This window comes from Enhydra lutris, unplaced genomic scaffold, assembly GCF_002288905.1.
Source record: "Enhydra lutris kenyoni isolate GAN:26980312 unplaced genomic scaffold, ASM228890v2 scaffoldscaffold1, whole genome shotgun sequence".
Classification (NCBI taxonomy): Eukaryota; Metazoa; Chordata; class Mammalia; order Carnivora; family Mustelidae; genus Enhydra; species Enhydra lutris.
In genome coordinates, this window is record NW_019154085.1 from 82,729,893 (window position 1) to 82,745,606 (window position 15,714).

Below are 15,714 nucleotides of genomic sequence, written 5' to 3' on the forward strand. Positions count from 1 at the left end.
CATATATATATATAAAATGTATATATTTTATATATATATATTATATATATATATCATGCATATGAAAAGATGTTCAACATCACTAGTCACCAGGCAATTACAAATCAAAACCACTATGAGATACCACCTCACCATCATTAGGATGGCCACTATACTGCTCACCCCCATCACACTTATTGGTGTGAATGTGGAGAAATTGGAACCTTATACATTATTGGTAAGATAACAAAACAGTGCAGCTGCTGTGTAAAATGGGGGGGGGGTCTTCAAAAATTAAAAATACAACTACTAAGTGATCCAGCAATCACTCTTCCAGGTATATATCCAAAAAAAGGGAAAACAGCATCTCAAAGTGGTATGGGAAGACCCATGTTCACTGCAGTATTATTTACAACAGCCAAGAGGCAGAAGCAACCTAAATGTCCATCAACAGATGAATGGATAAGCAAAGGGTGATACATACATACAATGGAATGTTACTCAGTTTTAAAAAAGAATGAAATCTTGTCACATGATGCAACACTGATGAACCTGAAGGACATTACGTCAAGTGAAATAAGCCAGTCACAAAGACAAATACACACAAGTCCACTTAGATGAGGTAACTAAAGTAGTCAAAGTCACAGAAACAAAAACAGTGTTGCCAGGGGTTGAGGGGAGGGTGTAATGGAGTTGTTCAATGGGTATACTTTCAGTAAGGCAAAATGAAAAGCTTCTAAAGATTTGTTGTACAACAATGTGCATATAGTTAACAATACTGCCATACAGACTTACAAATTAAGAGAAAATATTTTTTTTTTTAATCACAATAAAAGAACAATAACAACACCCCATTTTAACCTGAATTGAGCCATAAGGAAACAGGTAAACCCAAACTGAGAAACATTCTACAAAATAACCGGCCTGTACTCAAAAATGTCAGTGGTATGAGCACAAAAAGCCTTAGGAACAGCTTGAAGAAACATGACAACTGAATGCAGTGCACCATCTGAAGTAAATTAAGTTTTATGTAAAAAACCAGTAGCTTTTGAAAAAATTAATAAACTATTACTCTTTGTAAAGCCTAAAATCCTGTTTCTCCTTGAAGTGCAAATTATATTTTACTAATGAAATTACTAATTTCCTAATATTTAAACACACAAATTAATATTTTACTAATAACAAAACCACAAATAATCTGGGTCTAAAACTCCTTGCTAATCAAAGTGTAAACAGGGGCGCATGGGTGGCTCAGCTGGGTAAGAGGTTAAGCATCTGCCTTCGGTTCAGGTCACAAAATGGGCTTTCTGGGATCCTCCATGGGGAGTCTGCTTTCCCCCTCCCTCTGTCTCCTCCCCCTTGCTCATGCTCTGTTTGTCCTGCTCTCTCAGATAAATAAAATCTTAAAAAAATATAAAGTGTAAACAAAAAACTTCAGTACTGGCTTGCTTCCTTAAGGGTTCCTGCTGACTACTGAAGAACACAAAACAAATTCCTTGTAATATTAAACAGCTTTGAAAATTATGAAGCTAGATAATGATTTGGAAAAGTGCTTATTAGTAAGTAAAAAAGCAAAGCCACAAACACACACATATATACAGATACACACAAAATAAAACACAAATTTGGAAAAAAGGGAAGAAGACTTTGTCTCCGTTGCTTATATCTGCAACATGGGATTCTTCTTCTTTTTTTTTAAATGATCTCCACACCCACCATGGGGCTCAAAGTCACTTACCCCGAGATCAAGAGTCACACGCTCTACTGACTGAGCCAGCCAGGTATCCTGGGATTATTATTCTTTTCTGCAATTAACATTTTATTTTTTATTATAGAAAGTAAACCTCAACTTACCAAACCCTCACTCTATTCCTTAGTTTCTATCAGAGAAACAAAGGAGATTCTTCTTTAAAAAAAAAAAAAGATTTATTTCAAGAGAGGGGTGGGTGCCTGGGTCGGTTAGGCATCTATCTGCCTTTGGCTGGAGTCATGAACTTGGGGTCCTAGGATCGAGCCCTGTGTGGGGCTCCCTGCTTAGTGGGGAGTCTGCTTCTCCTTCACCCTCTGCCCCTCTCTCCGCTCATGCTCTCTCTCTCTCACTCACACTCTCTCTCAAATAAATAAAATCTTAAAGGAAAAAAAAAATTTCTTTCAGACAGAGAGGATGCAAGCATGAGCGGGGGTAGGGCAGAGGGCAAAGGAGAGAATCCCAAGCAGACTCCCTGCTGAGTGGTGAGGCCAAATGAGGGGCTTAATCCCATGACCTGAACCTAAACCAAGAATGGATGCTTAACCTACTAGTCACCCAGGTGCCCCAAAAAGAGATTCTTAAGCCAGGGATGAGAAGCAAGTATTTTTTAACAAGGTCCAATTTAGGGTGAAAAGGGAGGCTTTATTTAACCTCCATGAAGGTGAGGGGGAAGGGGTTCTTCTACTCTTACAACTCTATTTTATTAACTAGTGAAGAATGTGGGAAAAAATTATTTTAACCACTAAAATATTATATTGGATTACTTAAAAAGTAACATCATCATGGAGGCTGTTTTTATTCTTTCATCTTTTATGTTACTTCTATTTTCCATTTTAGCCTCTTCTGAACAACCATGTTCAGAAGTACTAGTAACTCCAATTTTTTTTCTTAAACAGGGAAAAAAAAAAAAAAAAAGCCTGCATGACCCAGGTCCTACGAAGTTTAATTCATTCCACCTAAAGCAAACTTCACTGTTTGCCCACCATAGCGTTTAGCTGGAGATTAAAATCAGTAACCGCCACATAGCCCTTTCCCAACTTGGACCTCCCTCCATGAAAATTGCAGGACTGTCTTCAGAGCTCCTCACTACCCAAAGCAAAACTGTAAAATGTGCTTTTATTACTTGTTTATAATACTCTCACGGTTCCCTTTTCTTCAAGCTTTTCTGTCTTCCTGGCATCTCCTTCATCCCCATTCTCAGTGTTCTTCCATTCATCAATCAACCCTGCCAGGCCAAACCAGAGAAGTGTCATAACAGGTGTCTGCATCTGCCTTTCACATTCAGGATTTCCTTTTCTATCAGCAGACAACCTAGCTTCTGTCCTGCAATTTAACCACCACACACACACACACACACAACAAATGAAAAAAGGAATCCTTTACTCCCACTGTTTATTCTATCATCAACCATATTTGAATTGATACGTATTTGTTTCATATGCATCAGTATTTGCATCCTAGAAAGATGAGCCATGGCTGAAAAACAGTGTACCAGAGTTAACCAGGCATACTCTAGAGCCAGAGGGCCTGGTTCAAATTCTGACTCTTTTACTTGCCAGCTGCACTACTTTGGGCTCTTCATGCAGTATTTCTTTAAAAGGGGGGTAAAAACACTAGCTGCCTTATAAGGTTCCTTTAAGGCAAAACTGACTTAATATATGTAAAACACTAATAGGACCTGGGCATGGCAATCAGTAAATGTTATTTTACTATGCCCTTTACCCATAACTGTGGAAAGAAAAGTTTAGTCTTCTATTAAAATTGTCAGGAAAAAAGCATATTAAGAAAATATTCTTATAGTTAGGCAGCCCATTAAGTTGTATTATGAGGGTAAGATGGGAAGGAAATTTAGTCTTATTTTTTTTTAAGATTTTATTTATTTATTTGACAGAGAGAGACACAGAGAGAGAGGGAACACAGCAGAGTGAGTGGCAGAGGGAGAAGTAAGCTCCCCGCAGAGCAGGGAGCCCAATGCAGGGCTAGATCCCAGTACCCTGGGATCGTGACCTGAGCCAAAGGCAGACGCTTAACGACTGAGCCATCCAGGGCCCCAGAAATTTAGTCTTTTATGGTAGATAGGGAGACACAAAAAAAGCTAAAGGTGCCATCACTCAGGGCAGTGTGGTGTCACTGAAGAATCTTCCATGGAGATGCTAGTTGCTAGGTGAATATCCTGAAAGCCTATTTCTGGTAACTCCTATTAACAAAATCAGGTGTGCTGGGTTACATCACAGTATCTTCTTTGTGTGGCCCTGCAGGAGAGTTCTAAACACTTCAGTGCTGGGAAACATGCATTGAAACATGCACCTTAAAACCAATCTTCACTTTTCTGCTTTTCTCTATTAATTGTATCATGCCAAAAATATGCACTATTATGCATCAGACTTACCTCTTACTGTAGTATTTGTTTTCTCTTGAATTTCTTTAGCTATGGTCTTTAATTTGTGATACTGTATTTTACTCAGTCACCCCAATTTTTAAATTTTTTAATAGTGGGCATAAATAAATACATAAAGACCCCAAAGGGACTCTCTTTGTACTATGATTTCTTTTTCACCTCTCTAGCCAGACCATGAAATGATTATTTTGCTTTTTCCCGAAACACCTGGCATTACTTTAATGCTTTCTGAGTTTTGGGTTTCCTCCTTCCTGTATTAGTAGCCACCCAGGTACTGCTCTACCATTTCAGCCTTTACACCCACACTCACAGCTTTACCTGAGAATAGGAGGCTCAGGATAATCCCAAGAACAGAGATCCTTAGAGCCAGATGATAAGAATGTGGGTTGCCCTTAGGGTCTATCTAGCCTGGCTCACTATCCCTGTTACCATGCCTCCAAGTCACCCCAAAAGAGATTTTCTAGTTTGACCTGGAATGTGTTCTCCAAAAATCCAATACACTCTGATTCTGTACTCATAGCACTTTTTCTAATAATTTAAATGTGTGATTCATTTCATGAGATCTGTGCTCAATTTAACTGTTTAATACACACTTCCTAACATTTTTACAAAAAGTGATGTTCCTAGAATGCACCCTTTTCACCAAGGAGTTTTACCGTATAAACAAAGCAATACTCTTCATCTGGGATCTTTTCCCACTCTTACCAATCAAAACATGTTTGTCCCATCAGGATAAGGGTCAATTATCACCATTTTTGTTAATGAGAACAACAAAGGATATTGCAAGGATAACAAGACTGAAGTTAGATGTTAGGCCAGCATCTACATCACTCCTGCTGAAAACCTAGTGGGATATACAGGTCCACTTTACACTGAATAAGTGGAATTTTTCTTTTCCCAATGTTGACTTGACAAAGGTTAGTTTTATCCGACTGAGAAGCCATGTGTACTAAGTGCATAGTAATAGAACACAAAGACTGGCGCTTTCCCAGGGCTTTATTATCTTTGCTGCAGATACAAATAGCAGAAGTCAATCTCCTTTTAGTAAGTTCCCCTCCCTGTCTGGCAGATAACTAGAAGGTTGCCACTTCCCACCTATCCGTCCTCCTGAACTCTTCTTTTTTTCAGCCAAGAAGCAGCTGAGATGGGAGAGTGATCTGTATTTGTAGGTATAATATAGTGAGAAGAGGAAGAGACTCTTCCTTTCAAAACAAGATAACGAGTCCTATTTTCAAGAACCATTTAGCTGAATTCAAAACTAGACATAAATTAGCTTCAGAACACTAGGAAACAATACCAAAACAGTATCTCAAGTGCCTTCATGTTCTAAAATTCTGAGATACTTAATGTTAACTGTAAAATTTTACCATATTAAATAAAAGGGATAATGAAGTTCAAAATAAAAAACTTATTACAATGTAAACAAAGTCATCTCCTCAAGGAGGGAAGCTTGGGTTCTGAATTTGATGAAGTTCTTAAGTTCCAAAAGGAATGAAGGAATTTTAACATCTGGCGTAAAGCACCTAAAGTAAATTTGTTTTAAGTTTAAGTAAAATGGAGACAGTGTCTTATGGATGTGCCATCCAACTGACCAGTATGCAGAATTAGCCAAATGAGGCACAGTTTGAGTATCCTAGGTCATCAGACTATATGGCTTTAAGATGCTTCCAACCTGGAAAGAATATCCCAGCGTATTCTGATTAAAGAAGTTCCTCAGACTACCAATACAGGTAACTATGGAGACCTAGTACTGAAAGACAGAGGAAGGAACAATGTTCTCCCATCCATACCAAGACCGGAATCATTCCACTCCCAGCTCCTTCCTGGTATACATGTGTTCTGTCCTAAAATGTCCTAAAATGACACTCTTGTAAATAACAGAGCTCACTTTTTATTTCCAACTTGGATCTACACAGGTCCTCGATTTCACTGTAAATACCAGTAATTTCATTGTTGTATTTGGTTCTGTGTACAATTTTGAGCCCTACAAGATCCATGTCTCAAAAATGCCATGGTATATATAATCTTTAATCATCCATTCAGTCACTCATTTATTTATTCAGCAAATATTAAACTGCATACCTAACCACATGGTAGGTACTACTGAGCAGTGAAATTAAAAGGAAAAAAGTGTCCCTGTTCTCAATGACTGTTATAGCCTAGTGAAACAATCACAACTGAAGACGGTTAATCCCAAGATGAGGGTGTGTTGCATATGACATAGAAGAGCTTGAGGTAAACAGTTTACTTAGAGAAGGCTGCTAAATATAATCCTGGAGAGGAGACACAGAGAACAAGTTATATAGTACCAAGTGGAGGACAGAAGTAAAGGGGTATGCGAAGGCATGGAGGTACGAGAAAATACGGCGTAAGTCAGAGTGTCGTAAGGAGCACATTATTTTGTAGCTGAAAAGTGCAAAGGGTTAGAGGAATTGGAAAAAACAATGTATTGAGGCTGCATTCTGGGACTGTGTGGTGAATGAGGCAAAATTCTGCTGCTGAGAAGCTTACCATCTAGAGAAAGAAACAGACTTTTACTTTCAACAGCTCATTTCAGTAAGGCTGGTGTCCTAGTGTAAGAACCCACAGGGAACTGTGGCTGGAGAGGCACAAAGAAGAAAAGCCTTAAAATACAATACTAAAATTTTATCTGATAGACAACAGATTCTCTAAATGGATAAGAATCACATTAGTGGCAATGTGGACCAATAAAGAAGCTTCTGCCAAAGCCCAGGCAAACAATGTGATGGACCTGAAGTAGGCCATCCTACTGTGGCAATTATATCTTCTTCTAGCCAGGCAAATGGGGGTACTTTCAAATCTATCATGTAAAAAACAAAATGAAAAAGCCAGAGCAGTATTTTCTGGAATTCCTTATACTTAAGGACTCAGAAAGAAGTTACGTCAAAAAATGTTTAAAAGCCCTTCCTTGAGGGGTGCCTGGCTGGCTCAGCTGGAAGAGCATGTGACTCTTGATCACAGGTTTGTGAGTTCAAGCCCCACACTGGGTATAGAGATTATGAAAAGTAAATAAATGAACTTTAGGGAAAAAAGGCCTTCCTTGAAAAAAAAATCTCAATGATAACATGAATTTAAATTTTAGTTCAGACAAGTTTAAGGCCAGTAATAGGCATAAAGGTAAGCAAATTGTGGAATATCAATTTGATAGAATTAACAGGCACTGAAAATGACAATCACAAACTACACTAAAAATCTAAGAAATTTAAAATATACAAAGAAAAAACAATAAAAATCTGTATGTGCAGGAGGCTATTGTACATAGTATGTGAATACATATGTTGACAGACTAAAAGAAAAAAATGAAAGTTAAAATAATGTTCTATTATTTTTTTCCATCTTCTACAGTAACAGAATGAAATGAAACTTAAAAGCCAACCCAAGATTAATATTTATTGTATCTAATGGGCCTAACCTAGGTGGGCTACACCCAATTTCTTTGTTCTTGGTTTTCTAGGATGGTTTTTATATATGGCCTTAATGTCCAGCTACACTATTACTAAATACAAAACAACAACAAACACGTACTTTGGCTTGAAAAATCCTTAAAATTCCTATTATGAAAAGCTATCTCCCTTCCAATACAAAGGAAAAGGCAAATTCAAATAAACTAAAGGGGTCAAAGAATACAGAGGAAACAAATCACATAAATAATGTCTGCATATGTCTCTTGACTGCTTCAGAGTCAGGTCTCTGGAAAACGGTTCTGATACTTAAGAGCCTTTTTAAAAGGCATTTTTTAAAAATTTAGTCAACAAACATACTATTTATTGTGTATCTATAAACCATGCACTTTACTCTAAATATACAAAGAGAAAATAAAACACTGTCCCTGCCCCCAGGAGCTCATGGTTTAAAAGGAAAGAATGGTTACAAATAATTGCAATTAAGTAGGGTGAGTCCTCTAACAGAGGTTATGTACAAAGATACTGAAATGAGTAAAAAACATAGGTCAATGAGAAAAGTCAGGGTAAGCTTCTTAGGGCAGTTAGGTACTAAATGAGTTACAGGAGGCGAAAGATGACTTGAATAGCATGTGCGAGGAAGTGTGAAACACAAAACAATCAGGGAAATGTGGGTAATTTTATGTTAGTTCCTATGGTAAAGAGAGTGAGGGGAAGAACAACAGGAAATGAGGTTAATGGAGTAGACGGGGGAAAAAAAAAATCACAAAGGGTCTTGTATTCAAAGTAGAGAATTTGGCCATTACTCAATTCTGTCAAATATAAACTGCCATAAGTTAAAAGGTGAACCATGAACTTATGTACTATAAGAAAGAAAGAAAAAAAAAAAGCTTTCTGCTGGTGTCTCTTAAGAAGTTTAATAGAATACTCCCGCACAAAGACAGACTAACAAGCGATAACAACTTCAGCTTAAGGTAAAGAAATAAACCAGCTATACAGAATGGAATAGCAAGGAACTTCATTTCTCAACTTGCCCTTAGGTCAAAGGAGGAGGGAAAACACTCTCCCTGAGAACTGAACTCTAGGCAGGTCTGTAGCCTGAACTAAAGCTACTCAAGTGTGGTCTAAAAACAAACAAAATAAACAGCAAAAAGTTTAACGTGGTCTCCTGTTGAAGTGTCCCTAGATGCTTGGCAGAAACAAATACAGATTTTCTTTAGATAAACTAGACCTGAATCCAGAACAACAGCAATTTAATATGCAATTTCATTTCAAAACTGGTCAATAAAAAATATGCATCTTAGAACTGATAGAAAACAGTAGGTCTTATAGTCTTAAATCTGGAGAGGTTTCATAATTACCTGAGAAACTTTTAAAAAATACTTATTACCAGGCCACATACCTCAAACAGGTAGGCCTAAAGCAGAGCCCTGGAATCTCTATTTTAACAAGCTACCCAGGGCTTTTTCTTACACAATCAGACAAGACATCAAAACATTAGAACCATCCCCTGAAAACTCCTACTGTAGACAATAAAGAATAGTATGACTTTAAGCCAGAGAATAATCAGATGAGAGGAACACTTTAAGAAGGCCACTGTGGTGCCAGTAGACTTTGTGGAGAAGATAACAATAGAAGAGGGTAAGGAAAGGCAATGGAGGAGTAGTAAATAAATAATAAAATTTAGTGAAATAGTTTTAAAGCAAGAGATTGTGATTAAATATAATAGGGAGAAAAATAAGAGAACAGCAGGGAGGCAGAAATAGAATTTTATAAAAATCAGATGAAGGTAGAGGGGTATATTTTAATTCTAAAAACTTTCTGAGGATTTGACCCTAATCAGCATTATAGCCACTAGACCTTTATAATAAATCTGAGTACACTAACCCAACTTTTAGATGTAAAGTAATAAGGTGTAAGTGCTACACAAAATTCTGTATTAAATATCAAATGTTCCAATGCAACTAACACTCAAAATGATTTCCAAGTTCAGATGTAAGCACAGAGAGATTTTATCCTTTATGTTTTACATTTCTATGAATTAATATATACACACTGAAAAATTAAAATCTCTTTGGGCATAAAAGAAAGAATTTTCACTGGCTGATAAATTTAAATTACAAACAGAAAACAATGAATCAACAAACTTACGCTGAATATGAATGAACTGTTTTGGCTGTTTAAACTCTCCTTTGTACAAGCGATTGTAATAGTTGACGTTGCTCTCTGCTTCAGGAACTGGAATGACCATGCTCTCTTTTTTTTCTCTAAACACTTGCTGTGCTGAAATAGCTCGCTGTAAGTGATGTTCCTGAAAAATGTAAAGTAGGCAACATAAGTCGTTTTAATAATGTTAATTCAATGCATAATTCTACTTGAAATTTTTTTGTTTAATAACTTCAAGGTGACTTAAGAATTAATTATAAACAGTTTCTTTGCCATAGAACTATAGAAAGCACTGCCATTGATAACACTTGTGCTCATCCTGGTATCACCTTAGATGTTTGTAATTTTATTAAGCAGAATTTTCTTTAAAGATTATACACATATTCACAAACTAAAATTTAACATCTCAATTAAAAGAAAATTGATTCCTTGTTTGCTAAATTAACAGAGGTGTTTATCACCAATACAAGCATATGGGAAAATATGCAAATGACAATGTCACAGGTTTTCATTATCTTCTGCAAGTACACACCTGAAACTTCAAAAGTACAAAATATGAATAACTCAAAAAAAGAAAAAACTTACATTCAACAGACATATTACTATCACAGCAAGAAATATATATATGTTTTTTAAAGATTTTATTTATTTATTTGACAGAGAGAGACACAGTGAGAGAGGGAACACAGGTCAGAGAGTAGGAGAGGGAGGGAGAAGCAGACTTCCTGCTGAGCAGGGAGCCTGATGTAGGGCTTGATCCCAGGACCCGGAGATCATGACCTGAGCCCAAGGGAGATAAGCTTAACAACTGAGCCACTCAGGCGCTCCAGCAAGAAATATTTTTGAACTAAGGTTAAACAAAAGTTCCTATAAAATACATCCTGATTCTAGTAACTTCCCATTCTCTTCACCACTTAATACCTACTTTCTCCCTTGGCCCACAAGGGACCATGCTCAACAAAGTAGTTTTACTTTGTAGAAGGCAAATTAGGTCACGTCACTCCGCAATAGATCCCCTTCATACTCAGATTAAAGATTAAAATTATCATGGACTAATAGAAGGCCTTATTTCTCTCTGACCTTATCTTCTACCTCTCCCTACCCTCCTTTATTGTAGCCACACTGCCTTTCCTCCAGGTTCTTAAACATCCAAAAGGATTGCTTTTGAAATTCCTTCAAATCTCATCTGATCAGAGAGAGGCCTTCTGTGGTTTCTTTATCTAGAAGAGTACTGGCTAAGAATTTATCAGATCATTCTTTCAATACATTTCAGAGCACCCAGTAGACACCAGATACTAAGAGTGAATGACAGACTCTGCTATTAAGGAACTTAGCTAGTAGAAGAAAGATACCTAAGTATACAATCAGGTTTGGGCTTGACAGACTTGTCTCTTCTCAATTAGTCAAACCACTTTAAGGAGTTTAAGGAGTTTAAGGAGGATAGAGAAAGATACCCAAAGAAAGTAAAATCTAAACTAAAACTTTCAGCATCAGGGCACCTGGGTAGCTCAGCCAGTAGAGCGTCCTGATCTCAGGGTACTGGGACCTCGTCCCACATCAGGCTCTCTGTTCAGCAACAAGTCTGCTTCTCCCTTTCCTTCTCTGACCCCTCTCCTTCTATGATCACTTTTGCTTTCTCTCAAATAAATAAAAAAAAATCTTTAAAACTTTCAGGATTGATAGAGATTTAGATTTAGCAAGGCAAAGACCAAAAAAGAAAAAAAGAATCCAGGCAGAGAAAATAAAATGTCCAAAACAGACAAAAGCTCAGAGACATTCAAAAAAGGCAAGCAACTGAGATAAAAGGTGGGTGGGTGCTAGCTTATATTTGAATTTTTCTACTTTCAATACCAGAAGAAATGTTTTTCTTCATAGGATAGGACCCCAAGTTGGAGCACTAAATACACTTCCTCATATAAATATTACTATCATTAGTAAGAGTCTTCAGTAAAAAACTTTTGAGTTAACTAAAAAATTGTGAGAGGATCAAACACACCCACAACAGCATCAAGAAATTAGGAAAGCCAGGCTCTGAAAGAGCAATTTCTAGCATTATTTAAGCTTATACTCTCCTATTACCTTGCTGACATTTCACCTCTCATGGTCAAATAAAGTGATGTAATCTGAAAAGCCACCTTGTATTTTTATACTATTTTACAATTCTTAAAGTACAACCACAATTGCAAGCTTATTAACTCCTCAAAATTTGGGGACAAGTATAGATATTATACTACATCATATATGAGACTCAAGAAACAAATGATTTGCTCTTAGTTATGGTATATATACATGAGAAGGTCAAATTTCAGGACTCTGATTTGAGTTTTTTTTTGACTATTCCATCTTTACTAGAATGGGCTGTTAAAAACAAAAAAAAGAAACCCAGGGGCCCCTGTATGGCTCAGTCAGTTAAGCATCTGCTTTCAGCCCAGGTTATAAACCTGGGGTCCTGGGACCCAGCCCCACATCAGACTCCCTGCTCAGCAGGGAGTCTGCCTTCCTTCTTCCTCTGCCCCCTCCCTCCACTTGTGCTCTCTCAAATAAAAAAATAAAATCTTTAAAAAATAAAACAAAAATAAAATAAATAAAAAACCATGTTCTTGTAATGCTAATAATCTAGAAACATGGGTGGCAAGAGGAAACTGAGCTAACTGGTAGTACATTTTTGATGTGAAGAGATTCTTTTGCTATATAATGGACTTTCTCCTAAGTACAAAACATTTTTAGGTATTAACCAATTACTGAAATACATCTTTAATAGATGAAGATTTAATATTATTTTAATTTTACATGTGAGGAAATTTAAAAATAGATCATAGATGACTCTCCTTGTTAACACAGCTGGCAGATGACAGAGCTGTAGCCAGAAATTAAGGAGACAGATCATGACACACTCCCCCATTTTAATTTACAGACCAAATTTAGCTCTAAAAATAAATTCTCAGCTATCATTTCCTTTCCCATATTATCAGACAGCCTCTCAACCTAAAAATTCAGAAAAAAACCAACAATGATACAGCTTCTAGAGGCCTGAGCTTCATACAATAACCACAGCCAGGGACAAACATGCAAACATGGAAGCAGGTACCAGAGTTTTCATTTGTCTTTATTGGGGCAAAGACTGGAAGGAATAATGGTGATTCCTTCTTACATGCTGCATTGTATGTTGGTGAGGTTACTTGTTATGGTGACGTTATTAAAAGTGCTACTTGCTTTCTTTTCCATTAAGACGGTATTCTTTTAGACTCTTAATCTCACAAAACAAACTGGGGGTTGCTAGGAGGTGGGGGAGTTGGGACACGGTGGTTGGGTTATGGACATTGGGGAGGGTATGTGCTATGGTGAGTGCTGTGAAATGTGTAAGCCTGATGATTCACAGACCTATACCCCTGGGGCAAAAAATACATTATATGGTAATAAAAATAATTTTTAAAAAACAGGTATTCTTTTGACCTACCAACTCCACTTAGGAAATTCAACAAAGACAACATACAAAGGGGCAACAATGATTAAATAAAATGCTTATCAGGCACTGTTTATAACACCAAAAAAAAAAACCCATAAAGTCTAAATGGCAACAGGAATTAGTTATATAAAATTATGTTATATACATAAAATGGAACTCTTAGGTAGTAGTAAAAACCAACATAATGCAGACCTTTACTAACCTGAAAAGATGTTAGGATACTTTTTTGAGGTAAGAGACAGGTGGGTGGGTGCCAGTTTAGATGTACCAATACAACTTGCATAAATATAATGTATATTATAACGTGCTATAATATAAATAACATGTACAAATATAAATGAGTATGTGTGTAGAAAAAATAGACTAAAATACAGAACAGAATACACTACAAAATATTTTTTAGGTGGGCCTTATATTCTTCCTGTGCATCTGCTCTCTCATATTTTCCAAATACTCTGTAATAAATCTGTATTACTTTCCTAAGTTTAAAAAGTGGTATAAGTTTTGAATCTTAAATGAAGGGACTCACCACCAAAATACATGAAGTCACTTCTTATGACTTAGACTTCTGAAATATCCTTTTGAACCTTACTGTATTATACCTAAACATTTTTGTGTTTTCCTAGATAATTACATTCTCTGTGCCTTCTGTTTTTCCTAGTAGTATATGATAAACTGTTAAAAGCATACTAAAAGGAACTAAATAACTCATCGCTTTTAGTCATATATAATAGGTACAAATCACTATCCTACAAAATGCAGGGCACAATTTTTTGGGGGGCTGGGGGAGGAGTAAATTAAGGCACTATGGCCACATTGGTAGAAATCAGCAGTGCTGAAACCTGAATCTTTGTTTATATGTCTCTTTTTCATCTTGCCAACCTCATGCCCCAACTTGTTGGGTATCAGAATCCATTAATTCAGAGAGTCTGCATAAGGGGGGGGGAATCAAAGATTCTTCATTGGTATTTTAAAAATTCACATGCAAAATCCCCAATTAAAAATAGCAGGCTAAATGCCTACATTTATCTACTTCACCAATTACAATAGTAAATTTACCAATAAAGGACCAAGTAACTTATAAAGCCACAACAATAAAGAGAATGAGGGATGAGCCATCAGCCCTAAACAGAGTGTAGCAAAAATCTGGGAGATCAAAATCAAAAGATGGTTTTGAATCCCTGCAGAGGGAAAAGATAAAAACTGAACCCATGTGTCCTACAGAAAACAAGATAATGGGGATTCTGAAACACTAGTTAGAAACAGCTAAAATGAGACAAGCACTTCTTTGCCTATTCCTCAAAGTAGATCATTCTACACAGACAGAAGAGGGCACCATGGAATAAGTAATACTGTGAACCACCCTTAACCTATGGGAGTAAAGAAAACCTAGAAGTCTACTGTTATTATTAAAATTTTTAAAAAGATCCAACCTGTAATGATACATTCTCTCCACTCTGGAGAAGGGAACAGAAAAAACACTTCAAGAAAAATGCACCGAACAAACTTAATTAAATATGCCCCAAAGAAGCATTTAGAGATATGAAAAATATCTTTGAATCAAACTCAAAAACTAAGATCAGAGGAGGATGAAAGACTCAGGAAAAAAATGAAAACAGCTGTCTAACTCAGGAAAAAAAGAAAAAAAATTATCTCAGAGATGAAGACTGAAGTTACTAGTAGCCAAGTGCAAAATACACTTTAACAAGAAAGTGTTAAAGGTTGTCAAATGACCGAAAGAATGAGATCAAGTAAAATGAATAAGTTTGACAGTAAGATGTAAAACAAAGAAGGAATGACACTGATATAATTGGAGTCTCTGAAGAAGAAAAACAATGCAAAAGAATATTCAAAATAACAATCCCCCTAAATGTCTGTAAATAACAGATCTGAATCTACATGTCAAAAAAAGCTCACAAGGGAACAGGATGACATACAAGAACCCTCACCACCACAGGCACAATCTGACAATGTATATTCAGTACAGTCAGGAGAAGACACTCTGCTCATAGATTCTCTCTTGGGAAGAAAAGAGAAAAGTAGAATGCACATCCAACATTCCAGCTTTTTGGGAAACTGCCCAAGGGACTAACTTCTGTCTCAGCTAACTCAAGAGCACAGACTGAAAGAGCCAGCATTCTTTGGATTCCTGGGAACTGTAGAGAACAAGAGAGCACTCAGAGTACTGCTGACGCACCAAAGAAATTATAGTACTGCACAGAGACACCAGAGGGAGCAAAAGGTAACAAACTCCTGAAAAACTAGCAATACTCTGTAACCAGGAAATTATGTGCACATGCCCAAAGAAGATGCATCTCCTGAAAAGGTTTGAGGGGCTTCCAGATTCTCTGCCTGGGCTGACTGGAAAAGGTCTTCCCAGTATGAAGCCAATTCGTAAAAGACTGGGAGAGGTGACTGTTTTTGAAAAATGCATAAATTAGGGGCACCTAACTGGCTCAGTTGGAAGAGTGACTCTTGATCTTGGGAGTCATCATCCTGGATACAGAGATTGCTAAAAAAAAAAAAAAAAAAA

The 15,714-nt window shown here is 36.8% G+C and overlaps 1 protein-coding gene across 2 annotated transcripts in view; it reads right to left on the reverse strand.

The window, feature by feature from the left end:
* The window catches only part of LOC111143793 (enhancer of polycomb homolog 2), a 115,877-nt gene that overhangs the window by 59,671 nt on the left and 40,492 nt on the right, over positions 1-15,714 (reverse strand). For both annotated transcript variants that reach the window (XM_022497687.1, XM_022497678.1), the window contains exon 2: positions 9,701-9,860. In XM_022497687.1, the coding sequence (XP_022353395.1) occupies positions 9,701-9,860 (160 nt within the window). The remainder of the gene's footprint in view (positions 1-9,700; positions 9,861-15,714) is intronic.